At 42.8% G+C, this 26,458-nt stretch overlaps 2 protein-coding genes and 1 pseudogene across 3 annotated transcripts in view; 2 read left to right on the top strand and 1 right to left on the bottom strand.

Moving 5' to 3' along the window:
* The window catches only part of LOC110522741 (voltage-dependent calcium channel subunit alpha-2/delta-4-like), an 84,098-nt gene that overhangs the window by 15,657 nt on the left and 41,983 nt on the right, over nucleotides 1–26,458 (bottom strand). For both annotated transcript variants that reach the window (XM_090231221.1, XM_090231222.1), the window contains 4 exons: nucleotides 25,926–26,019; nucleotides 25,685–25,777; nucleotides 23,652–23,794; nucleotides 23,102–23,173 (listed from right to left, as the gene is read on the bottom strand). In XM_090231221.1, coding sequence (XP_090087347.1) covers nucleotides 23,102–23,173; nucleotides 23,652–23,794; nucleotides 25,685–25,777; nucleotides 25,926–26,019 — 402 coding nt within the window. The remainder of the gene's footprint in view (nucleotides 1–23,101; nucleotides 23,174–23,651; nucleotides 23,795–25,684; nucleotides 25,778–25,925; nucleotides 26,020–26,458) is intronic.
* LOC110521369 (leucine-rich repeat and transmembrane domain-containing protein 2-like) lies at nucleotides 2,833–21,663 on the top strand. Its single transcript, XM_036969399.2, has 3 exons — nucleotides 2,833–3,330; nucleotides 18,484–18,601; nucleotides 19,266–21,663. The coding sequence occupies exons 1-3, from the start codon at nucleotides 3,328–3,330 to the stop codon at nucleotides 20,060–20,062; spliced, it is 918 nt and encodes a 305-aa protein (XP_036825294.2). The 5' UTR covers nucleotides 2,833–3,327; the 3' UTR covers nucleotides 20,063–21,663.
* On the top strand, nucleotides 20,117–20,647 carry LOC149983923 (leucine-rich repeat and transmembrane domain-containing protein 2 pseudogene; annotated as a pseudogene).

The following is a 26,458-nucleotide window of genomic DNA, read 5'->3' as shown; positions in this document are numbered from 1 at the left end:
TAATTAGCTATTGATTGTCTGATGTTATGCCTATATAATGTCTCTCTTTGTGTTGTGGATCTCTTTTGACGCAATGCAATTTCTGTGAATAACAGACAATAAAAGTACCATCTAAACCTATCTAACATCATCTAACCTCATCTTATATCATCTAACATCATCTAACCTCATCTTATATCATCTAATATCATCTAACCTCATCTAATATCATCTAACCTCATCTAAACATATCTAACCTCATCTAACATCATCTAACCTCCTCTTATATCATCTAACCTAGTAATTATGCAATTTACTCGAATTTTATGATGGCTCACACACACATGCAGGCAAGTATACTATATATACACAAACGTATGTGGACATCCCTTCAAATTTGCGGATTCGACTATTTCAGCCACACTCGTTGCTGACAGGTGTATAAAATCGAGCACAGCCATGCAATCTCCATAGACAAACATTGGCAGTAGAATGGCCTTACTGAAGAGCTCAGTGTCTTTCAATGTGGCACCGTCATAGGATGCCACCTTTCCAACAAGTCAGCTCGTCACATTTCTGCCCCGCTAGAGCTCCCCTGGTCAACTGTAAGTGCTGTTATGTGTAGTGGAAACGTCTAGGAGCAACAACGGCTCAGCTGCAAAGTGCTAGGCCACACAAGCTCACAGAAGGGGACCGCCAAGTGCTGAAGCGTGTAGCGCGTAAAAATCATCCATCCTCGGTTATAACACTTTCTACCGAGTTCAAAACTGCCTCTGGCAGCAACGTCAGCAAAATAAATGTTTGTCGGGAGCTTCATGAAATGGGTGTCCATGACTGAGCAGCTTCACACAAGCCTAAGATCACTATGCGCAATACCAAGCATTGGCTGGAGGGGTGTAAAGCTAGCCGCCATTGCAGTGGAAACGCGTTCTCTGGAGTCACCATCTGGCAGTCTGACGGACGAATCTGGGTTCGGCGGATGCCAGAAGAACGCAACCTGCCCCAATGCATAGTGCCAACTGTAAAGTTTGGTGGATGAGGAATAATGGTCTGTGGCTGTTTTTCATGATTCGGGCTCGGCCCCTTAGTTCCAGTGAAGGGAAATCTTAATGCTACAACATTCAATGACATTCTGGAGCATTCTGTGCATTCAAATTTGTGGCAACAGTTTGGGGAAGGCCCTTTCCTGTTTCAGCATGACAATGCCCCCATGCACAAAGCGAAGTCCATACAGAAATGGTTGGTAGAGATCGGTGTGGAAGAACTTGACTGGCACCTTTGGGAAGAATTGAAGCACCGACTGCGAGCCAGGCCTAAACGCCCAACATCAGTGCCCGACCTCACTAATGCTCTTGTGGCTGAAAGGAAGCAAGTCCCCGCAGAAATGTTCCAACATTTAGTGGAAAGCCTTCCCAGAAAGAGTAGAGGCTGTTATAGCAGCAAAGGGGGGACCAACTCAATATGAATGCCCATGATTTTGGAATGAGATGTTTGACGAGCAGGTGTGTAGTGTCTTTTGGTCATGTGGTGTCGGTACGATGCACACAAACACACCCAGTCTGATCACTCTACTAATGAGTCCTTCTGACCAAAACCATGTCATCTGCAGTCCGGAGAAGTAAGGAGGACCACACACACTGACTGATTGACTGACTGAATGACTGAATGAATGACATTCAACACCAATGACAGGTTGATAACAAAGATACATCTTTAAGCCCCCTCTTGGAGTAGAGTAAGTTGTTGGTGACCTCTAATTGGACAGAACAGAGGAGGAGCCAATCAGAAGACCTATACCTCCCTGTCAGATATTGCCTACCTTTCCAGCAAGACCAATGACACAGCAGAATGAGTCAAGAACAGATTCAGTCTATCTCTTAATGACATGATCCTTATCAGTGGAAGTCAGGCTGCCTGGCTGCCTGGCACGAGCCACTGGTGCAGCAGAGGTGCTTTTATTGTTTTGCAGTTTTGCTGCAGTCAATAGTCTTCCACCAGATGCAAAGCTGAAAGTAATGGAAAAAGAGGCACACACACACCGACCATCACTAGGCATTTTGGGACAAATGCAGCTCAGGGTCCAGGATTTACAACAGCCTATAGAGACACTCTGATCTTCTGTGATGTACTGAGCTATATCAGCTGATTCCTCCCGCTCTCACAACCTCTCTCTTCTCCCTTCACTTCCACTCTCTCCCCCTCTCCCTCTCTCTCTCCCCCACCTTCTCTCTCTCTCCCCCTCCACCTTTCCCTCTCTCTCTTCCCCTCTCCCCCCTCTCTCACTCCCTTTCTCTCTCCCCCTCCAATTATCCCTCTCTCTCTCTCTTACTCCCCACCTTTCCCTCTCTCCCCATTTCTCTCTCTCTCTCTCTCTCTCTCTCCCTCTTCCCATTTCTCTCTCTCTCTATTTCTCTCTTCCTCTCAACCTTTCCCTCTCTCCCCTTTCCCTCCCTCTCCCCTCCCCTCTCCCCCTTTCTCTCTCCCTCTTCCCCTTTCCCCATTCTCTCTCTCCTGCTCTCCCTTTCCTCCCCCTCTCCCTCCCCCTCTCTCTCCTTTCCCTCTCTCTCCCTCCTGCTCTCCCTCTCCCTCCCCCTCTTCCCCTTTCTCTCCTCATTTTATCTCCCCCATTCTCTCCCTCCTGCCCTCCCTCTCCCCCATTCTCCCTCTCTCTCTCTCCTGCTCTCTCACTCTCTTCTCCCCTCTCTCCCTCCCCCCTCTCTCCCCACTCTTCCCCTTTCTCTCTCTCCCGCTCCTCCTGCTCTCCCTCCTCGCTCCCTCGCTCCCTCGCTCCCTCCCCCCTCGCTTCCCCCTCTCCCCATCTCCTCTCGCTCTCTGTATATCTCTCGCTCTCTCATTCAGTGTGAGAGCTTACACAGCTGCACCACACTCTGTTACTCTTTTTGTCAAACCAAGCTTCATGCTCACACACACACACACACACACACACACACACACACACACACACACACACACACACACACACACACACAGCTAGACTGAACCTCTGGACAGTAGTGTGCTCCAACTACCAGGAAAGCACAGTCGGTAAGCGGACCTGAGAGGAGAGGAGAGGGGAGAGAGAGAGAGAGACCGCCCCGAGAGGCAGAGAGAAGGAGGAAGCAGAGGAGAAGACAGGAGTTGAAGAGCATGTGTTTGTTCTCTTGGGACCCCAGCATCCAGGATACACAGAGATACAACAGGAACCAGGACCTTTCTCCAAACACCTCCGTTAGCAGCAACATCAGATGAAGCATATTGTTTTTTTCCACACAGGGAGGATAAAAGATACTACTGAAGCACTTTTCTTATTTAAGAGCTATAGCACTTTGGAGACTGAAACATCACCAGATGGTGAGTAATGCACGGGCTGTGTGAGAGAGCAAGAGCGAGAGCGAGCGCAAGAGCGAGAGAGTGTGCTGCTGCTCTGTGTGTGTAGAAGTGTCTGTTGTTAGGGAGGTTTTCCCTTTCTCTATGCTTCTTGTGAAAGAATATTCCAGCTGCTAGGCTAATGCATTGAGTCTGTTTGCAGGTAAGTCATTTTTATTTTTTTCACTATTTTTTTTCCAGTACAATTATCAGAATGAACTAATCCATAAACTTTTGGGAGCAAAACACAACCAAGGGAAATTGTCCTTGTTCAAGCTGCAGTGAGGTACAGTAGCATTGCAATGCAGGTAGTGTGTACTGGGATGAAAAGAGGAACTGTTGGGCTTTATAACATGTAAAAGACTGCAGACATAAAGTAGAGTTAGTAGCTGAATAACCTTTTATATAAACTCTGAATACAGACATCTAGTAATTAGTAGCTGAATAACCTTATATATAAACTCTGAATACAGACATCTAGTAGTTAGTAGCTGAATAACCTTATATATAAACTCTGCATCTAGTATCGGGGTGTATATTAAAATAATAATGTTTACTATAAGGTAGTAAAATAATATCACATAAATGGACATGTTCTATAGATGTATACACACTGTATAGCCTTCTTTATAGTACATCGACACTTTGGGTTTTGCGGTCTAACAACAACACAGTTTAGGATGAGAAATAATGTAGAATAAATGACGTATTATAGATTTAGAGCGTGAGTTCACACTGGGGCCTATGTGTGGTTTTATGTGTTCTGTGTGTAGTTTTATGAGTTCTGTGTGTGGTTTTATGTGTTCTGTGTGTGGTTTTATGTGTTCTGTGTGTGGTTTTATGTGTTCTGTGTGTGGTTTTATGTGTTCTGTGTGTGGTTTTATGTGTTCTGTGTGTGGTTTTATGTGTTCTGTGTGTGGTTTTATGTGTTCTATGTGTGGTTTTATGTGTTCTATGTGTGGTTCTATGTGTTCTATGTGTGGGTTTTGTGTGTAGTTTTATGTTTTATGTGTTCTATGTGTGATTTTGTGTGTTCTACGTGTGGTTCTGTGTAGTTTTATGTGTTCTATGTGTTCGATGTGTGGTTTTATGTGCTTTATGTGTGGTTTTATGTGTTCTATGTGTTGTTCTACATGTTCTATGCCGATGACCTGGATGTCAATTAAGGCATCCCCACGCACCTCTCTGATTCAGAGGGGTTAGGTTAAATGCGGAAGACACATTTCAGTTGAATGCATTCAGTTGTCCAACTGACTAGGTATCCCCCTTTCCCTTCCTTTCTATGTGTTATGTGTTGTGTTGTTTTCTTTGATGTGTTATTCTATGTGTTCTGAGTTATTTTATGTGTTCTGTGTTATTTTATGTTTTCTATGTGTTGTTCTACACCATATGTACAAACGTATGTGGACACCACATCAAATTAGTGGATTCGACTATTTCAGCCACACCCGTTGCTGACAGGTGTATAAAATTGAGCACACCACCATGCAATCTCCATGGACAAACATTTCCAGTAGAATGGCCTTACTGAAGAGCTCAGTGACATTCAACTTGGCACCGTCATAGGACGCCACCTTTTCAACAAGTCAGTTCGTCAAATTTCTGCCCTGCTAGAGCTATCCCGGTCAACTGTAAGTGCTGTTATTGTGCAGTGAAAACATCTAGGAGCACCAATGGCTCAGCCGCAAAGTGGTAGGCCACACAAGCTCACAGAAAGGGGCCGCTGAGTGCTGAAGCCCTTAAGTCGTAAACATCGCCTGTCCTCGGTTGCAACACTCACTACCGAGTTCCAAACTGCCTCTGGAAGCAACGTCAGCACAATAACTGTTCGTCAGGAGCTTCATGAAATTAGTTTCCATTGCCGAGCAGCTGCCCACAAGCCTAAGATCACCATGCGCAATGCCAAGCATCAGCTGAAGTGGTGTAAAATTTACCGTCATTGGACTCTGGAGCAGTGGAAATTCGTTCTCTGGAGTGATGAATCACAATTCACCATCTAGAAGTCCGACGGACAAATCTTGGTTTGGTGGAAGCATAGTGCATAGTGCCAACTGTAAAGTTTGGTGGAGGAGGAATAATGGTCTGGGGCAGTTTTTCATGGTTCGGGCTAGGTCTCTTGGTTCCATTGAAGAGAAATCTTAACTCTACAACATACAATGACATTCTAGATGATTCTGTGCTTCCAACTTTGTGGCAACAGTTTGGGAAGGACCTTTCCTGTTTCAGCATGACAATGCCCCTGTGCACGAAGCAAGGTCCATACAGAAATTGTTTGTCGAGAACTTGACTTGCCTGCACAGAGCCCTGATCACAACCCCATCGAACACCTTTGGGATGAATTGGAACGCCGACTGTGAACCAGGCCTAATCGCCCAACATCAGTGCCCGACCTCACTAATGCTCGTGGCTAAATGGAAGCAAGTCCCAGCAGCAATGTCCCATCATCTAGTGGAAAGCCTTCCCAGAAGAGTGGCTGTTATAGCAGCAAAGGGGGACCAACTCCTTATTACGCTTTTTTTCTGATTACTTAGACACTATCTTTGAAACTATAGGCCATTTTTGCAAAACTCTACACACTAACCACAAAACCTTACACCAAACATTATAAATCTCTTGCAAAAGCAAACAATTCTTGCAAAACTCTTCAAACTCTTAAAACAAATTGTGTTTTTGCGTCAATACAGTACACACAAACCATCATTTGAATAAGTACACGAAGCACCAACTAGGCACTGATGGTAAAAAGGAAAAACACTTGTGGCTTTTGCTTTTTCTGTGTGCAAGGCACAGCAGTTTGAAAAAAAATGTTGTCATACGTGTAGTAAACACACAGGTATCCAAATGTGTAAAGTATGGAAGTGTTTTCCGAACATAACACACGGTCAACTCAAATAAGGGGAAAACATGTATATTTTTTCAAAATGTTCTAACACTCCTCAAACAACAAAAGCGCAGTAGAAGAAAACAAAAACATTTGTGGTAGAAAAAAATTAAATAAAAATAAACGAGGCTACATCTCGTACTTCATGGGTCTGGCCATAAGACTCCTGATCGATGTCTCCACAAGCCTCCTCCATTGCCTGTAGAAGGGGATTGGTGGGGCTGGCGATCATACACCTTCCAACGCCACGCAGAGTAGAATTCTTCAATAGGATTCCAGAAAGGAGAGTACAGGGGAGATTTGAGTGCGATGAAAAGTGGATGACCTGTGAACCAATTGCGGCCCACAGCAGCCCGGTGGAAACTAACATTGTCCCAGATGATAACGTACCTGGGCTGCTCTGGCCCCTGGTCATTAGGGATTAGTCTGTTGTGGAGGGGGTCCAGAAATGTGATAATGTGTGCAGTGTTGTATGGGCCTGTTGTATGGGCATGATGGTGAAGGACGCCATTTTGACTAATAGCCACACACATTGATATGTTGCCACCACTTGTCCCGGGATGTTGATGATGGCCCGGTGTCCGATGATATTTCTGCCGCGGCCCCTTGTTTTTGCAAGGTTGAAACCTCCCTCGTCCACATATATTAGGTCATGATGCACTGCATCTGCTTCTAGCTCCATGACTCTCTCAAAGAGACAAGACAAAACAATGTAGCACAGTAGGAAAAGACAGGGATCAGTCCATATGATGTAGCACCATACACGTCCAGATCCAGTACCAATGATAGGATAGTATAGCTTACCTGCGCATATTCATATCTCAGTTGTTTTACACGGTCTGAGTCTCTTTCGAAGGGGACACTGTACAGCTGCTTCATCCTAATTTTATTGTGTTTCAGTAGACGTGACAGTGCAGAGAGACACACTCTGTTTCAGTAGACGAGACAGTGCAGAGAGACACACTCTGTTTCAGTAGACGAGACAGTGCAGAGACTCACTCTGTTTCAGTAGACGAGACAGTGCATAGAGACTCACTCTGTTGGCGTTTTGTAATATGGTGTTATCTGCCATTATGTGGTCCTGCAGTTCTCTGAGTCTGATGCAGCTATTTGCAATGACCATATTTACAATGTGGGTCTCCTGCTCTGAGGTGAACAGTTGACCTCTTCCACCAGATACTGGTTTTCTTGCAGTTCTGTAAAAACATTTGAATGGTTTTAGTGATATATCCTTCTCATTATGAAAGTATAGTACATATTTCTGTACCAGTAAGACTACAGCACTAACAGTTACTTACCGGTTCTCATTTAGAAATGTCTGGATGATACCTGCAACAGCATAGCGGCTCAGATTTGGTTGAGCCCGTTGCCCAGCCTCCCTCATGCTCATCCCATGGTGGACAACATGGTCAACCACAGTCGCTCTGATTTCATCAGTTTATTGTTTTCCTGACTACCCTTCCTCTTCCCCATCCTCTCCTTCCCCACGTCCTTCTCCTCCTCTAGTTTTCACCCCTCTTACTCTCTGTCCAATATTGGCCTCCATTGTTGTCCGAACCAATTGTTTACCTGTGGCATATTTATAGTGCTCAAGCTCTGATCTGTAAGTGAACTCATTATCTAAAAGTGTTTTCACATGTGTAAATGTGGAAAGGAAATTGGCGAAATAGTGTAGCAATGTAGAGACCAATGTTAACAGTTTTGCTAGAAGTGTGTTATTAAATTGCAAATTGAGTGTAAAGCAGTGAGTTGTATTTACAGTTTAGCAAAAAATGTGTTGTACAATTACAAACTGAGTGTAAAAAAGAGAACATGCATTCAATTTGGCACACTTGATGAATGCATTGGCTACAAGTGTTAATGGTTTTAGACTATAGTGCTTCAAGAATGACTGTTAGTGTTTAAGCATTCAGAAAAAACTGTAATGCCCATGATTTTGGAGATGTTTGACAGTGTCCACATACCTGTGGTCATGTAGTGTTCAATGTGTTGTTCTATGTGTTCTACACTACTGGTCAAAAGTTTTAGAACACCAACTCATTCAATTATTCTTTTTTTAAACTATTTGACTAATAGCGAAGACATCAAACCTATGAAATAACACATATTAAATCATGTTGTAAGCAAAAAAAGTGTTAAACAAATCAAAATATATTTTGTATTTTAGACTCTTCAAACTAGCCACCCTTTGCCTTGATGACAGCTTTGCACACTCTTGGCATTCTCTCAACCAGCTTCATGAGGTAATCACCTGGAATGCATTTCAATTAACAGAAATTATTTGTGGAATTGCTTTCCTTCTTAATGCGTTTGAGCCAATCAGTTGTATTGTGACAAGGTAGTGGGGTGGGTATACAGAAGATAGCCCCTTTTGGTTTAATACCAAGTCCATATTATGACAAGAACAGTGCAAATAAGCAAAGAGAAATGACAGTCCATCATTACTATAAGACATGAAGGTCAGTCAATACGGAACATTTCAAGAATTCAAGTTTCTTCAAGTGCAGTCTCAAAAACTGTCTAACGCTATGATAAAACTGTCTCTCATGAGGACCGCCACAGGAAAGGAAGACTCAGCGTTACCTCTGCTGCAGAGGTTACTCATTCATTAGAGTTACCTGCCATTAGAGTTTCCAGCCTCAGAAATTGCAGCCCAAATAAATGCTTCAGAGTTCAAGTAACAGATACATCTCAACATCAACTGATGTGAATCAGGCCTTCATGGTCGAATTGCTGCAAAGAAACCACTACTAAAGCACACCAATAAGAAGAAGAGACCTGCTTGGGCCAAGAAACACAAGCAATGGACATTAGACCGGTGGAAATGTGTCCTTTGGTCTGGAGACCAAATTGGAGATTTTTGGTTCCAACTGCTGTGTCTGTGAGATTTTAGATTAAATAAAATTTAACCTTAATTTAACTTGGCAAGTCAGTTGAGAACAAATTCATATTTACAATGATGGCCTAGGAACAGTGGGTTAACTGCCTTGTTCAGGGGTAGAACAACAGATTTGTACCTTGTCAGTTTGGGGATTTGCTCTAGCAACTGTTTGGTTACTGGCCCAATGCTCTAACCACTGGGCTACCTCTGGCCCAATGTGGTGTGGGTGAATGGATGATCTCTGCATGTGTATTTCCCACCATAAAGCATAGAGGAGGTGTAATGGTGTGGGGGTGCTTTGCTGGTGACACTGTCTGATTTATTTAGAATTCAAGGCACACTTAACCAGCATGGCTACTACAGCATTCTGCAGCGATACGCCATCCCATCTGGTTTGGGCTTAGTGGGACTATCATTTGTTTTTCAACAGGACAATGACCCAACACACCTTCAGGCTGTGTAAGGGATATTTTACCAACGAGAGTGATGAGTGCTGCGTCAGATAACCTGGCCTCCACAATCCACCCGACCTCAACCAAATTGAGATGGTTTGGGATTAGTCGGACCACAGAGGGAAGGAAAAGCAGCCAACATGTGCTCAGCAAATGTGGGAATTCTTTCAAGACTATTGGAAAAGCATTCCAGGTGAAGCTGGTTGAGAGATTGCAAAGCTGTTATTAAGGCAAAGGGTGGCTATTTGAAGAATCTCAAATATATTAATTTGTTTAACACGTTTTAGGTTCAACAGGATTCCATATGTATTATTTTATAGTTTTGATGTCTTAACTATTATTCGACGATGTAGAAAATAGTAAAAATAAAGAAAAATCCTTGAATGAGTAGGTGTTCTAAAACTTTTGACTGGTAGTGTACGTGTTGTTCTATGTCTTGTTCTATGTGTTTTACGTGTTGCTCTACAGGGGCTTGCGAAAGTATTCACACCCCCTAGCATTTTTCCTATTTTGTTACCTTACAACCTGGAATTAAAATAGATTTTGGGGGGGTTTATATAATTTGATTTACACAACATGCCTACCACTTTGAAGATGCAAAATATGTTTTATTGCGAAAAAAACAAGAAACACAAAAAACTGAAAACTTGAGCATGCATAACTATTCAACCCCCCGAAGTCAATACTTTGTATAGTCACCTTTTGCAGCAATTACAGCTGCAAGTCTCCTGGGGTATGTCTCTATAAGCTTGGCAAATCTAGCCACTGGGATTTTTGCCCATTCTTCAAGGCAAAACTGCTCCTGCTCCTACAGCAATCTCTAAGTCATACCACAGATTCTCAATGGGATTGAGGTCTGGGCTTTGACTGGGCCATTCCAAGACATTTAAATGTTTCCCCTTAAACCACTCAAGTGTTGCTTCAGCAGTGTGCTTACGTCCATTGTCCAGCTGGAAGGTGAACCTCCGTCCCAGTCTCAAATCTCTGGAAGACAAACAGGTTTCCCTCAAGAATTTCTCTGTATTTAGCGCCATCCATCATTCCTCCAATTCTGACCAGATTTCCCAGTTCCTGCCGATGAAAAACATCCCCACACCATGATGCTGCCACCACCATGCTTCACTGTGGTGATGAGAGGTGTTGGGTTTGCGCCAGACATAGCGTTTTCCTTGATGGCCAAAAAGCTAAATTGTATTCTCATCTGACCAGAGTATCCTTTTCCATATGTTAACCTTTCGACAACATTCCGCTGAGAAGGCAGCGCAAAATTATTATTATTTTTTTTAAATATGTAACTTTCACACATTAACAAGTCCAATACAGCAAATGAAAGATAAACATCTTGTTAATCTACCCATCGTGTCCGATTTCAAAAATGCTTTAGGGAAAGCACAACATATGATTATGTTAGGTCATAGCCAAGTCAAAAAAAATCACACAGCCATTTTTCCAGCTAAAGAGAGGAGTCACAAAAATCAGAAATATAGATAAAATGAATCACTAACCTTTGATGATCTTTATCAGATGACACTCATAGGACATCATGTTACACAAGACATGTATGTTTTGTTCGATAATGTGCATATTTATATCCAAAAATCTCAGTTTACATTGGCGCGTTACGTGCAGTAATGTTTTGATTCCAAAACATCCGGTGGTTTAGCAGAAATACTCATAATAAACAGTGATAAAAGATACAAGTGTTATTCACAGAATTAAAGATAGACTTCTCCTTAACGCCACCGCTGTGTCAGATTTAAAAAAAACTTTACCTTAAAAAGCATAATCTGAGAACGGCGCTCAGAGCCCAATCCAGCCATAGAAATATCCGCCATTTTGGAGTCAACAAAAGTTAGAAATAACACCATAAATATTCACTTACCTTTGATGATCTTCATCAGAAGGCACTCCCAGGAATCCCAGTTCGACAATAAATGACTGATTTGTTCCATAAAGTTCCATAAAGTCCATCATTTACGTCCAAATAGCCACTTGTTAGCGTGTTCAGCCCACTAATTCATCTTCATGAGGCGCAAGCACTTCATCCAGACAAAAACTCAAAAAGTTAAATTACAGGTTGTATAAACAAGTCAAACGATGTATGGAATCAATCGTTAGGATGTTTTTAACATAAAACATCAATAATGTTCCAACCGGAGAATTCCTATGTCTGAAGAAAAGCACTGGAACGAGAGGTAACTCTGTCGGGAGCTCGCGTCACAAGCCTGAGACACTCTGCTAGACCACTGACTCAAACAGGTCTCATGAGCCCCTCCTTTATAGTAGAACCCTCATTCAAGTTTCTAAAGACGGTTGACATCTAGTGGAAGCCGTAGGAAGTGCAACGTTTTCCATATCCCACTGTGTATTCGGTAGGCCAAGCTTAGAAAAACTACAAACCTCAGATGCCTCACTTCCTGGTTGGATTTGTCTCAGGTTTTCGCCTTCCATATGAGTCCTGTTATACTCATAGACATTATTCAAACAGTTTTAGAAACTTCAGAGTGTTTTCTATCCAATACTAATAATAATATGCATATATTAGCATCTGGGACAGAGTAGGAGGTAGTTCATTCTGGGCACGCTATTAAGGGATTCTCTCACATGCCTTTTGGCGAAAACCAAATGTGTTTGCTTATTTTCTTCTTTAAGCAATGTCTTTTTTCTGGCCACTCTTCCATAAAGCCCAGCTCTGTGGAGTGTATGGCTTAAAGTGGTCATATGGACAGATACTCCAATCGCCGCTGTGGAGCTTTGCAGCTCCTTCAGGGTTATCTTTGGTATCTTTGTTGCCTCTGATTAATGCCCCCTTCCCTGGTCTGTGAGTTCTGTTGGGCGGCCCCTCTTGGCAGGTTTGTCATTATGCAATACTGTATGTCGTGGTAATTTCCTGTATTACTAAACATTGAGAGAGCAAACCACACACAAGTCAGAGTTATATTATAAAGTCCATCTTTAATTATATATGAGCTTCACCATAGCCCTGTGACTCTCAGATGAATTCAGTGTCTATAAATTAATTCTCTGAGAGTGCTTACAAAACAGTTCTTAGTATCATTTATAGCCAAGACACACCCATCTCAACTCACATGACGAAACACAGACCTCAGGAACAGTTCACAAAGAACCTTTTACTTGAAAAAGGAGTACCCCATAGCTAGATAGCATTAGCTATAAATAATCGTTCAGTTTGCTCTCTTAGACGAGGTTCTACTTTTCGTTCTTGGTACATCATAGTAACAAAACATTACCTCATCCAATAGCATATATCAATTGTCAATTCTAGATACTCCCCTTCTGATATTCTTCATAGTATCACATATGAAGACAAGCCTCCATTCTGTCCTCCTCCCATTCTGATATTCTTCATAGCATCACATAAGAAGACAAGCCTCCATTCTGTCCTCCTCCCATTCTGATATTCTTCATAGCATCACATAAGAAGACAAGCCTCCATTCTGTCCTCCTCCCCTTCTGATATTCTTCATAGCATCACATATGAAGACAAGCCTCCATTCTGTCCTCCTCCCCTTCTGATATTCTTCATAGCATCACATAAGAAGACAAGCCTGACCTCTCCCCTCTCTGGGCCCCAAGTGACTTTTTCCCACATAAGCATATTTCTGAAAATGTATTAAACATCTTATTTATCAATGTTACCTAACTAATTCTGATTTTGCTACGACACGTTCTTTCCATTTTTTTTAGTAATGGATTTAATGGTGCTCCGTGGGATGTTCAAAGTTTCAGATATTTTTTATAACCCAACCCTGATCTGTACTTCTCCACAACATTGTCCCTGACCTGTTTGGAGAGCTCCTTGGTCTACATGGCGCCGCTTGCTTGGTGGTGCCCCTTGTTTAGTGGTGTTGCAGACTCCATGGCCTTTCAGAACAGGTGTATATACTGAGATCATGTGACAGGTCATGTGACACTTAGATTGCACACAGGTGGACTAATTATGTGACTTCTGAAGGTAATTGGTTGCACCAGATCTTATTTAGGGGCTTCATAGCAAAGGGGGTGAATAAATATGTACACACCACTTTTCTTTTTTCAATACTTTTTTGAAACAAGTTATTTTTAAAATTTCACTTCACCAATTTGGAAAATTTTGTGTATGTCCATTCCCTGAAATCCAACTAAAAATCAATTTAAATTCGAGGTTACAATTCAACAAAATAGGAAAAACACCAAGGGGGATGAATACTTTTGCAAGGCACTGAATGTGTTCTATGTGTTCCACTAAATTAGAGGTTGCAATTCAACAAAATAGGAAAAACACCAAGGTGGATGAATACTTTTTCAAGGCACTGAATGTGTTCTATGTGTTCCACCGCCACACAAGCAGCCATCTGGAATCATAACAAGCATCTGTCCTGCAGTCTAAACCCTGCTGCCGTGGAGGATTGAGACCTGTGTCCTAATCTGGGGCAGGAATAACTGCTCATTTACCATCAATGAGTGGGAGGCAGAGGGAGGCCTAATCCAATGTGATCTGTGTGATGGTGCACTTGATGGTACCAAGCTGTCAATGCAGCTCGCAACGCCATCGTTTGTAATTAAACACTTGGTATAATGTGGGATACTTTGACACTCTGCACCTCCAGTTGGAGCTGTTGCATATGCAGATGCAGTTAAATGGCAACATTGCATTTTACATTGGAGTGCAATGGAGCAAAATGTTCCCTTTTCACTTTTCAGAACTGGTTGAATGGCTATTTGTACCCTGTAGGCACCAGCAATTTACCTCAGGTGAGGTAAATTAGACATACACGAAAATCACCTGCCTCCAACCATATTAATTTGAATTTTGTATCATTTAGTCCAGGCCATTTTTTGCCTTTCAAGTGAAAAATCTAAGTTCAGTTCAGATGTATTAATTTTTTTATCCTCTAAATCAAAAATAAATACCTATGTGTACACCCCAAAGGTTTCAATTTCAACTTATTTTAGAAGAAATAGTGAATCATGTAAGGATGCCAAAACACTTAATTGTGTCTGTATAGACTACCATATTTGTCCCAACACTTACGCATCTATCTATCATCCTTTTGTGGCAAGTCTGTACTAAATTATGCATGCTAGCTTTTTATTGTTATCCCCCCCAAAAGCTTCTCTCATCAGCTGAAAGTGTAATTCAATGAGGCAGCCCCCCACTGGAATGAACTCCCAAGTGCTTCAATCACTTTGATTTGACTACTGTACTGGACCTAAAAAAGTAGGGCAGAGACAAGGAGAAGTAGAAGCTGACTGAGGGACGGAATGAGAAGTGCTCTGATGTGGGAATGAGAGAGAGAGGGTGTGTGTGTGTGTGTGTGTGTGTGTGTGTGTGTGTGTGTGTGTGAGAGTTTGTGTATAAGCGTGTGTGTGTGAGTTTGTGTGTGAGTGTGTGTGTGTGCGAGTTTGTGAGTTTGTGTATAAGCGTGTGTGTGTGAGTTTGTGTGTGAGTGTGTGTGTGTGCGAGTTTGTGTGTGTGTGTGTTTGAGTGTGTGAGTGAGTTTGTGTATGAATCTTTGTGTTTGTGTGAGTGTGTGTGTGTGTGTGTGAGTGTGTGTGTGTGTGATACGTAAATGGCAGGAGTGTGGCCAGAGGCTTCTGTTCAAAGCCATATCCATAGAAAATGAGGTACCTCCCCTAAATCTGAGTGTTCCCTCTTCTATACATGTCCTTGGCTTAGGGCAGTGTGTGTGTTTGTGTTTATGTATTTGTGTTCCCTACTACACAAGAGTCTGACCTAAATGTAATACTCTCAGTTTAAGTTAAAATATTACAGTTTAGTTGATTCTATTGCACACGTGCTTGCATATTCATACTGACATTTCACTTGGTGTCAAGATGTTACATTTCCACAAATTCCTATGTAGTCGTGGAAATTAAATGAAAGCTCTCAAAAGGCCTTATATCAGATATCCCCACTTCATCTTCTGTAACTTCCTTGGTGCTGGACCTCTGACAGACAGGTCAGGGTAATCTTCTCAGGACCCCAGCACTAATTGAGGAATGAGGATTACCTCATCCTTTTAAGGCTGGTTAATTAAGCTGCTGCTGCACTGGCTCCAGACCAGACAGTGACAGAACGTTGTGGATCAACTGACTCCAAATCAGATGTACTCATCATGCCCCTGATTAAACAGGACAAGCACAGCACACCTCACAGCTGAAACAGAGAAACCGAAAAACACCCTCCCCTATACACTAATATAACCAAACACGCCTAAAACTGAGAAACAGAAGCAAGCACACTTCATATCGAGAATCAGAACCAAGCACACTTCATATCGAGAATCAGCAGCAAGCACACTTCATATCGAGAATTGAGAAACAGAACCAAGCACACTTCATATTGAGAATTGAGAAACAGAAGCAAGCACACTTCATATTGAGAATCAGAACCAAGCACACATCATATTGAGAATCAGAACCAAGCACATTTCACATTGAGAAACAGAAGCAAGCAAACTTATTTTCGAGATTAAGAATCATGCACACTTCATATATCTAAAACTAAAACTATTGTAGTAAGTAGTTGTCTCAAACAATAGTTGAACAGTTTTGAAAAAAATGAAGAAGAGAGAGAGATTTTATTGTATTTTTTTAAAAACATTCACTTAGCTAGCGAATGCAGATCACTAGTTTACCCCACTCAAACACCCAGCTCAAACAGAGAGGGATGCTATAACTCTTCCAAGTCAAGGTAAGCTTTTGGTTTTATTGATTTATTGCCACAGGGGCCTCCCGGCGTAACTGCTAAACTGCTTGCTGACTATACACTGTACTGCATTATTGTAGTGGGTTTGCTAACACAATAGTTCTAGTAGCTATGTTGACTATGACGTTAGCTAATATGGTGACAACGATTTAGGCTGTGTGTAGCAGTTAGCGGTTATGATATGAAGGTTTGGTCACAGACAGCTGATGTATTGTGCACTGAAGTCCACAAGCGAAGGGAAAATATTAGAGGAGGAGATTGCATAGATGCAAGAAGGAATTATACAATGAGCAAAATAATCATGCTGTTTGTATGTGGCTGCTATGAAAGTGAACTGTGTTTGCGTGTAATCAGGAGTGTGTGTATTCATTCTGCCAATTCTGTTGAAAAACGTTTCTTAAACGGAAGCAAACAGAACGAGACAGAGATAAACATACCTGAATTTGTCCAATAGAAACTCTCATTTGCAACTGTTGGACTAATGATTACACCCTAGATCAGGCAAGATTGTGCAAGGCAGTATTGAATGTGTCACTGTCTGTCACCTTGATTACTCACATTTTTCTCTCGACCTGTGCACCTATGTTGTAAACTTTCATTCATAGGTTGTAGCAACCTCATGGGTATGTAGTAGCCTAAACCTATCGACCTAATACATTGAGCTGGGTGAACGGAATATGAAGGACAGTCATCCAACATGCTGTAATAGAAATAAAGCCACACTTATAAAATAAAAAAATAAAAATCGTCCTCCCTCATCTTAAACATCACCAACCGCCACAAGCGTACATCTCAGGCATTGCACTTCACACAATCAAACAATCCCGCTAGTGCCCCCAATGCCCTCTAACTCCACCTACAGATGAATACAGAATGTTAAATAACACAAGTGTAGATTTAGACATATACAGGTATATGATTTTAATTTGATCACAATGTTGTTGCAGGAAACAACATACATGTATAGGAGATGTAAAAAGTATCCTTAAGTTTGCAATTTCCACTTACAGATGTCAACTTGATTTACCCAAACAAAAAAATCTATCAACCCCTATAAAAATGTCCAGGAATTACAATCCACACAATAATTCACATTTCCTGTTGCTGCAAGATTATTTTCCTTCTGTGAGAAACTGGTAAAATTAAGATCCTGCAACTGTATAGACTGTGCGTACGTATGTGAGTACAGACTAAGTGAATGGGAGAGGAATGTTGAGCGGAGGAGAGCAATTCAGGATCTTTGTGGACCGATGACAAAATAAAGACCTTAAGGCTCCTCTTAACTGGCTCCTCTAAGTGGCAGCAGAGGCATGCATGATGGAGCTACATAATCTCTTTCTAATCAGTAATCTCTCTCTCTCTCTCTCTGTGTCTCTCTCTCTCTCTCTCTGTCCTCTCTCTCACTTTCCATCTGTCTGTCTCTCTGTCTCTCTCCGTCTGTCTCTCTGTCTCTCTCCGTCTGTCTGTCTCTCTCTGTCTGTCTGTCTGTCTGTCTGTCTCTCTCTCTCGGTCTGTCTGTCTTCTCTCTCTCTCCTCTCACCTCTCTATCCCTCTCCTTCTCCACTTCAAATCAACACAGAGACCAAAGGCCATAAGAACTCAGCCTGGGAAAAAACTATAACTTTCTCCTCTGTGATTGTCTGCATGTGAAAGATGAGGGTTGTCTCTAAGACTTCTACAGTTGAGTGGCTGTTCAGTAGAATGTTAACTTTGACTTGGTGCTCTGTTCAGTCTGTATCGCTGAAGCGTTACAGATTGCGCAAAATAAATGCAAAGCTAATTGAGGATTACTGTATAAGCAGCGTTTACGGTGAATTCATTCTCTGCTAACGCAGGAACATTGCTTTTGAATTTAAATACATTTTAAAAACCTCTGTAGAGTACTTGCATTTACTTTTGGATAAGCACAGACCTCTGTAGAGGTGCATCAAGCTCATTTTTGACTGATCCCAGGACCCACCCCGAAATACCAGGGAATTGAAAGGGATGAAAAGGGAAACAAACTCTTAAATAGTCCGAGAGGGAAGAGGGGGAAGTATATAATGAAGCTTTTCCAAATCAGATGGAACAGATTATATTGTCTTTACTAATCTGTACACATATTGTCATAGTCAGTATTATGTAAGGTAAGTCAAAACGGCCAACAATCTCTCTCCTACAGACCCACATCAACACCATGTACTACCATCTCGCTCTCTCTCTCTCTCTCTAGCTGGTGGGTGGCACAAGGAGGTCACCTACTGAGAGAGCCCGATGCCAGTGCCAGTCTAGGGTGGCAGCAGACATGCAGCCCCTCGACTTGCCTAGGAGTACACACCTGGAGAGCCTGGGTGAGTGATTGCCACAGTGGGCTGATTGACAGACAACAGTGTTAAGTTACTCATCACCCGAGCCATGGCCTGTTCTTCCGGCTTCCATCACGAATACGCAGGTAGTACAGGAGCATCATGGCAAAAACTGGAAGGCTGGCCGACAGCTTCCACGCCTAGACCATCAGGCTGCTGAGTAGACACCACTTGGCAGCAACCTGCTCACCTTGTCCCCCTCCTGGACCTCCCCCCAACGGACATTTACCCTGCCCCTACCCCTACCCCAATGAACATTTACCATTATTAAAGTGTTAACATGTATATATTTTATTTACATTTATTTATATTCTTTATAATTACATGTATTGTTTTATTTCACTTTGACCTGCATTGTTGGAGCTCGGAGCTTATGTTTTTTTTTTTACTGTACCCTGTAATTATGCCTGCAACCCTGTACATGTGACTATTAAACTTCTAATCTAATCTACTCCAGAACTTTCTGTACGTACAATATATTTGTTTTAGATTGCTTAGATTTACAGTGAGGGAAAAAAGTATTTGATCCGCTGCTAATTTTGTACGTTTGTCAGTGGGCAAATGTACAAAATCAGCAGGGGATCAAATACTTTTTCCCCTCACTGTATCAAAGTCCTCTTCCTAAAGCCCTCTTCTTCTCTCTCCCCAGTCTTTGCAGCCCTGCCCAGTCTGCTGCTAGTACTCCTGGGTCTGCTAGAGGCAGCTAGCGGTTGTCCCACTGTGTGCATCTGCAACAGCAACGGCACAGACTGTACAGGCCTGGCTCTGCTCTCCCTAACCACCATCCTGCCCCTGCTGCCCCAGGACACCCGCACCCTCCGCCTGTCCCACAACAACCTCTCCTCCCTGGGCGACGGGGCCCTGTCCAACCTCAGCGCTCTGGAGATCCTGGACCTTTCTGACAACCACCTCTCCAGCCTGCAACCAGGGTCTTTCTCCGGCCTCAGAGGCCTGCAGTGGCTCAACCTCTCAGGGAACTACCTGGGTGACTGCCCCCTACTTACCCCTACAGTCCCCAGTAACCAAACGGAGGTTACCCAGTGTAACGGTAGTCGCTGGGGGTTGAGCCGGGAGCTGTTCCAGGGTCTTTGGATACTGAAAGGGCTGGACTTGTCCCTGAACGGCCTGGTAGTTTTTCCCAATGGGCTGCTGGATGGGCTCCAGGGCCTGGCCTGGCTGTCTCTGACTGGAAACAAGCTGCGGAGCCTGGACAGAGCCACCTTCCAGCCCCTGGGCAGACTGCTGAGCCTCCAACTGGCAGGCAACCCTTGGGAGTGTGACTGCAACCTGAGGGACTTCAAGCACTGGATGGAGTGGCTGCTGTACAGACGTCAGTGTTATGTTGTGTATTGCTTCAAGCTTACAGTGTTTCATGTACAGTCAAGTCAGTTTGGCCTTTGTTCCATGTCATGTACTAGTCTGATACTGTGTAATGTATGTTATTGATCTGTAAATGAGCTTGATTATCTATTGATCTTGCTAGAGATCCACTAGATCCCTATGTGTGTTTCAGACGGGCAGGTGGATGCTGTGAAGTGCAACCTACCGAAGGAGCTGAGGGGGCGGGACATCCGCAGCATCCCCATAGAGATGTTCAACTACTGCCTGCAGTTGGAGAACCAGGCCAGTGTCCATGGCTACGACGGGCCCCGTGGGGGGCGCCCACCCTGTGTCGGTCGGATCAATGGGCCCATGAACGGGCCCCAGGCCAACCAAGAGGACTGTGTACGCCAGCGCTACCGACCCATTAGCGTGCGCAGGGCCTGGGGGACTCAGATCGTGGCGGCATGTGTGTGTGGTGTGGTGTGTGTGATGATGGTGGTGGCGGCCACCTACGGCTGTATCTACGCCTCTCTCATGGCCAAGTACCAGAGGGAGCTGAAGAACACATGGCAGCCATTGATGGCTGGGGAGGGAGGGGAGGAGACAGACGTCGAGGACGGCGTCTTTCCTTCCTCCCCAACATCCCCAGCTGAGCCAGAACCAGAGTCCAGTCCCATAGTCCACACATACAGAATAACAGGCTTTTGACCTTTGTTTCTCTGACTGGCTGACATTCCGGTTGCAAGGATTCAGGGGGGGCTGCATTCCCTGACTGTGTGTCTTACTACCCAGTGCTCCAGGGCATTCTAGACTAGGGAATGTATAGAGCTGAGAAAGCATATCTCTGCTGCACTTTGCTGGTGTTCGAGGCATACCGACACAATCGTACAGTTGATCGTCAAATGGAAAACTGGAACTCTGCATTGCTTCAAGACGTGTGGATGCTACGTGATTGGTTCTTTAGTCAGCTCTCCAACTGTGTGGTGGAGGTTCTGGTACCTCTGCACCTTGGTTCAAAGACTTTCCTAGAAATCGTCTTTGAAATCCATTATTATTGTACGTTTATTCCTTGATCCGACTTTCCATCAAAGTTATTTGTGTTTCAAGCAAAAAATGCCAATCGATCAAATCCCTGTCTAATGTAATGTATCTGCTCCTAACGTTTTGATATAAAAGCCCAGGTTAACAATCCCAGTAGTGGTTGTCGCTCAAATAGTTATAGTACACATGAATGTACAAGAATATAGTACACAATGTTCTGTGGAATCAGTGTTAGACAGATGCAGTCTTGTGTATCAGACCTGTGCTCACGTGCAGTGACTCAATCCTCTCTACTAAATTAATATTTCCAAGTCATATCAATGTTCATATCTGTACAGAGTAAGCCTGCTTTCAAAGCCATACAATACAACAGCGAACTACTGACCTCTAGAGGATGTTATGATAACAGCAGCTGAAGAGAGTCAGTCTCATGGCTAGCAGCCATATTCATTGCGAACTGAATCTAGTTGGCAACTATTTCCATTTAACCATTTTGAACTGTCAAAGAGATCAGCACTGACCTAGAAACATGTACATATATCAGTATCTCATTAGTCCTTTAATCGTTATTTCTGTCTCTGTGTTAACATTACAAATTTGCTTACAAAGTTTTGCTCAAGAAATAACGATAATGTGATATTCTGTTAATCATGCTGATGACAATAAAGCATTTATTTATCTAACCTTGCCCATCACAATTTATTCCAGCTGATGTAAGCATCCCCTACATTTTTGTGACAGGATATGAAAAAAGGTAATGAAGATAAAGCTCATGATGATGAGGAAACTAGAGGTCGACCGATTAATTAGGGCCATTTTCAAGTTTTCATAACAATCGGAAATCGGTATTTTTGGACACCGAGTGAACGATTTAAAAAATATTTTTAACATCTTTTTTAAACAACTTTAGACTAATGGATGCCACCCGTTAGATAAAATACGGAACGGTTCCGTATTTCACTGAAATAATAAATGTTTTGTTTTCGAGATGATAGTTTCCGGATTTGACCATATTAATGACCTAAGGCTCGTATTTCTGTGTGTTATTATGTTATAATTAAGTCTATCATTTGATAGAGCAGTCTGACTGAGCGTTGGTAGGCACCAGCAGGCTCATTAGCATTAATTCAAACAGCACTTTCGTGCGTTTTGCCAGCAGCTCTTCGCAATGCTTCAAGCATTGCTCTGTTTATGACTTCAAGCCTATCAACTCCCGAGATTAGGCTGGTGTAACTGATGTGAAATGGCTAGTTAGCGGGGTGTGCGCTAATAGCGTTTCAAACGTCACTCGCTCTGAGACTTGGAGTAGTTGTTCCCCTTGCTCTGCATCGGTAACGCTGCTTCGAGGGTGGCTGTTGTCGATGTGTTCCTGGTTCGAGCCCAGGTAGGAAGGAGCGAGGAGAGGGACGGAATCTATACTGTTACACTGGCAATACTAAAGTGCCTATAAGAACATCCAATAGTCAAAGGTATATGAAATACAAATGGTATAGAGATAAATAGTCCTATAATTCCTATAATAACTACAACCTAAAACTTCTTACCTGGGAATATTGAAGACTCATGTTAAAAAGGAACCACCAGCTTTCATATGTTCTGAGCAAGAAACTTAAACGTTAGCTTTCTTACATGGCATATATTGCACTTTTACTTTCTTCTCCAAGACTTTGTTTTTGCATTATTTAAACCAAATTGAACATGTTTCATTATTTATTTGAGGCTAAATTGATTTTATTGATGTATTATATTAAGTTCAGTATTGTTGTAATTGTCATTATTACAAAAAAAAAAAAATATTGTCCGATTAATCGGTATCGGCTTTTTTTTTGGTCCTCCAATAATCGGTATCGGCGTTGAAAAATCATATTTGGTCGACCTCTAGTGAAAACCATCACATACACTTAACAGTAACCCTCTTCTTCTAGGGACCTTCTCAAGACACATGGAGCGCTTCCCTCGCCACAAGCCAAAAGTGTGTCAAACATTTAGCAGTAGCACCACAGAATACTACTAAAGTTATGGACAATTCAATACACGTAGAAGCCACAAGAGGCATTAACGCCTCCAGGATGAGTGTTAAGCAGCTCGACATTTCAGAGAAAGTAAAAGTCAGAAGCTTACCTCCAGCCATGGCCATCTTGCCTCCCGATGACACAGTCACAGCTGTGGCGGCTATGACATACTTTGACACCCCTGTCACAAGATGATCAACCAATCAACAATCAGTCTAACACAATCTTTGAGCTTCTGTAGGTCTGGGTTGATTTTCCCCAAAACATAATGATTGTCTTTAGCAATAAGAGCATCGTTGGTCCGTTGCCGAAGTTACCAGTAGACTTCAGATTCTCTTAGTGCTAAAGATTATCATTATGTTTTGGGGAAACTCACCGCTGTTCTGTTATAATATCATGTCAATTGGAATAATCAAATATTATCAGAGTTGAGGTCAATTTCAGCCAGTTGGAGCTGTACATGGAATTTCTCAAATTTCTCCATTCAATTCCTAAATTGACTTGGTAGAAGACGTAATTCACTAGACTGATGCTAGGTCTGTTTGTGTTGTCTTGCCAACTCCTAGTGTCATTGTCACAGCAAGCATTGCCAACACAGCTCAAACCGATATGGGCCTAGGCTATGGATGGACCTCAACCCTGGATGATAGGGATGGTACCTGTCTTGTCTCTGTTGTCTTTGTCCTCCACAGGGATGTAGTAGATGAAGCGTCCAGGGGGGTTCTCCATGGCCAGGCGGTACCACAGGGGGAAATGGTCCACGGTAAACAGGTTGTCCTTATCAGCTGGAGTCAAGAACTTTCTGTAGAGCAGGAAGTAGAGAGTTTAGAGCAAACTCCTGAGACCTATTCATTAGCGCACACTGTAGCAAAACTTTTGCAAAGGAAAAACAAGTGTTTCATATTGGACAAGTTCTGGTACTGACTGCCTGTTTCTTTCATTTGGTTCCTAGTGAATACTTTCCTGCTCAAAGGACACAGGCTGTAATATGGACCAACTCTGTAGGGCTAATGTAGTCTGTAATATGGGTTAACTCTGTAGGACTAATGTAGGTTGTAATATGGACTAACACTGTAGGGCTAATGTAGGCTGTAATGGGCTAACTCTGTAGGGCTAATGTAGGTTGTAATATGGACTAACACTGTAGGGCTAATGTAGGCTGTAATGGGCTAACTCTGTAGGGCTAATGTAGGTTGTAATATGGGTTAACTCTGTAGGACTAATGTAGGCTGTAATGGGCTAACTCTGTAGGGCTAATGTAGTCTGTAATGGGCTAACTCTGTGGGGATAATATAGTCTGTAATGGGCTAACTCTGCAGGGCTAATGTAGGCTGTAATGGGCTAACTCTGTGGGGATAATATAGTCTGTAATGGGCTAACTCTGTAGGACTAATGTAGGCTGTAATGGGCTAACTCTGTAGGGCTAATGTAGTCTGTAATGGGCTAACTCTGTGAGGATAATATAGTCTGTAATGGGCTAACTCTGTAGGGATAATGTAGTCTGTAATGGGCTATCTCTGTGGGGATAATATAGTCTGTAATGGGCTAACTCTGTAGGACTAATGTAGGCTGTAATGGGCTAACTCTGTAGGGCTAATGTAGTCTGTAATGGGCTAACTCTGTGGGGATAATATAGTCTGTAATGGGCTAACTCTGTAGGACTAATGTAGTCTGTAATGGGCTAACTCTGTAGGGCTAATGTAGTCTGTAATGGGCTAACTCTGTAGGACTAATGTAGTCTGTAATGGGCTAACTCTGTAGGACTAATATAGTCTGTAATGGGCTAACTCTGTGGGGATAATATAGTCTGTAATGGGCTAACTCTGTAGGACTAATGTAGGCTGTAATGGGTTAACTCTGTAGGACTAATGTAGTCTGTAATGGGCTAACTCTGTGGGGATAATATAGTCTGTAATGGGCTAACTCTGTAGGACTAATGTAGGCTGTAATGGGCTAACTCTGTAGGGCTAATGTAGTCTGTAATGGGCTAACTCTGTGAGGATAATATAGTCTGTAATGGGCTAACTCTGTAGGGATAATGTAGTCTGTAATGGGCTATCTCTGTGGGGATAATATAGTCTGTAATGGGCTAACTCTGTAGGACTAATGTAGGCTGTAATGGGCTAACTCTGTAGGGCTAATGTAGTCTGTAATGGGCTAACTCTGTGGGGATAATATAGTCTGTAATGGGCTAACTCTGTAGGACTAATGTAGTCTGTAATGGGCTAACTCTGTAGGGCTAATGTAGTCTGTAATGGGCTAACTCTGTAGGACTAATGTAGTCTGTAATGGGCTAACTCTGTAGGACTAATATAGTCTGTAATGGGCTAACTCTGTGGGGATAATATAGTCTGTAATGGGCTAACTCTGTAGGGATAATGTAGTCTGTAATGGGCTATCTCTGTGGGGATAATATAGTCTGTAATGGGCTAACTCTGTAGGGATAATATAGTCTGTAATGGGCTAACTCTGTAGGGATAATGTAGTCTGTAATGGGCTATCTCTGTGGGGATAATATAGTCTGTAATGGGCTAACTCTGTAGGGATAATATAGTCTGTAATGGGCTAACTCTGTAGGGATAATGTAGTCTGTAATGGGCTATCTCTGTAGAGCTAATGTAGTGTGTAATGTGTTAACTCTGCAGGGCTAATGTAGTCTGTAATGGGATAACTCTGGGGTAGTGTGACTCACTTGGCGACCCTGGTCTCTATGCCAGTGTATCTGGTAAGCCGGATAAGGCCAGAGCGGGTTCCCAGAAAGGCTGTCTCCACACCCATCTCCATCCTGAACACACACAAATACACAGATTGGTATTTAATGCACTCAAATACACATCCACACACATAAGCGCGCACAAAACACACAACACACACACATCCACTAGCTAACATAAAAGGAAAGGAGTGAAAAACATATAATTTTGTAGTCTTACCCAGATGCATTGAGCATGATGGCCTGCCAGTAGGATTCTAAGGGGGCTGTCACTACGGCATCAAACAGAGTCTGCTGCAGCAGCACCTCGTCACCTGGGAGTCACAGACACTCAGTCAACATAAACTTGAAGTTTAGCAGATAATATACTTATATTATGTCTTAATAATAATCTCTATTATCCCCATTAGCTGATGACCTCGCACAGGCAAGTCTTCCTGGGGATCCACAATACAGATGTTAGGGTCAGGGTTAGGGTAACATCAGTGTTGGGGTCAGGGTAACATCAGGATTGGGGTTTGGGTAACATCAGAGTTAGGGTAACATCACCGTTGGGGTTAGGGTAACATCAGTGTTGGGGGTCAGGGTAACATCAGCATTGGGGGAGAGGGTAGCATCACCATTGGGGTTAGGGTAACATCAGCGTTGGGGTCAAGGTAACATCAGCGTTGGGGTTAGGGTAACATCTGCGTTAGGGTAACATCAGCATTGGGGGAGAGGGTAACATCAGCGTTGGGGTCAAGGTAACATCAG

Source organism: Oncorhynchus mykiss, chromosome 4 (assembly GCF_057628025.1).
Source record: "Oncorhynchus mykiss isolate SJ-2025 chromosome 4, ASM5762802v1, whole genome shotgun sequence".
Lineage (NCBI taxonomy): Eukaryota > Metazoa > Chordata > Actinopteri > Salmoniformes > Salmonidae > Oncorhynchus > Oncorhynchus mykiss.
The sequence above is the reverse complement of the archived record's forward strand: the minus strand, read 5'-3'. Positions and strand labels throughout refer to the sequence as shown.

What these genes read in the sequence shown, in the direction of transcription:
- LOC110521369 (XM_036969399.2), top strand. An exon ending in TACACACCTGGAGAGCCTGG is followed by an intron (nt 18,602 to 19,265) that starts GTGAGTGATTGC and finishes CTCTCTCCCCAG; the next exon opens with TCTTTGCAGCCCTGCCCAGT.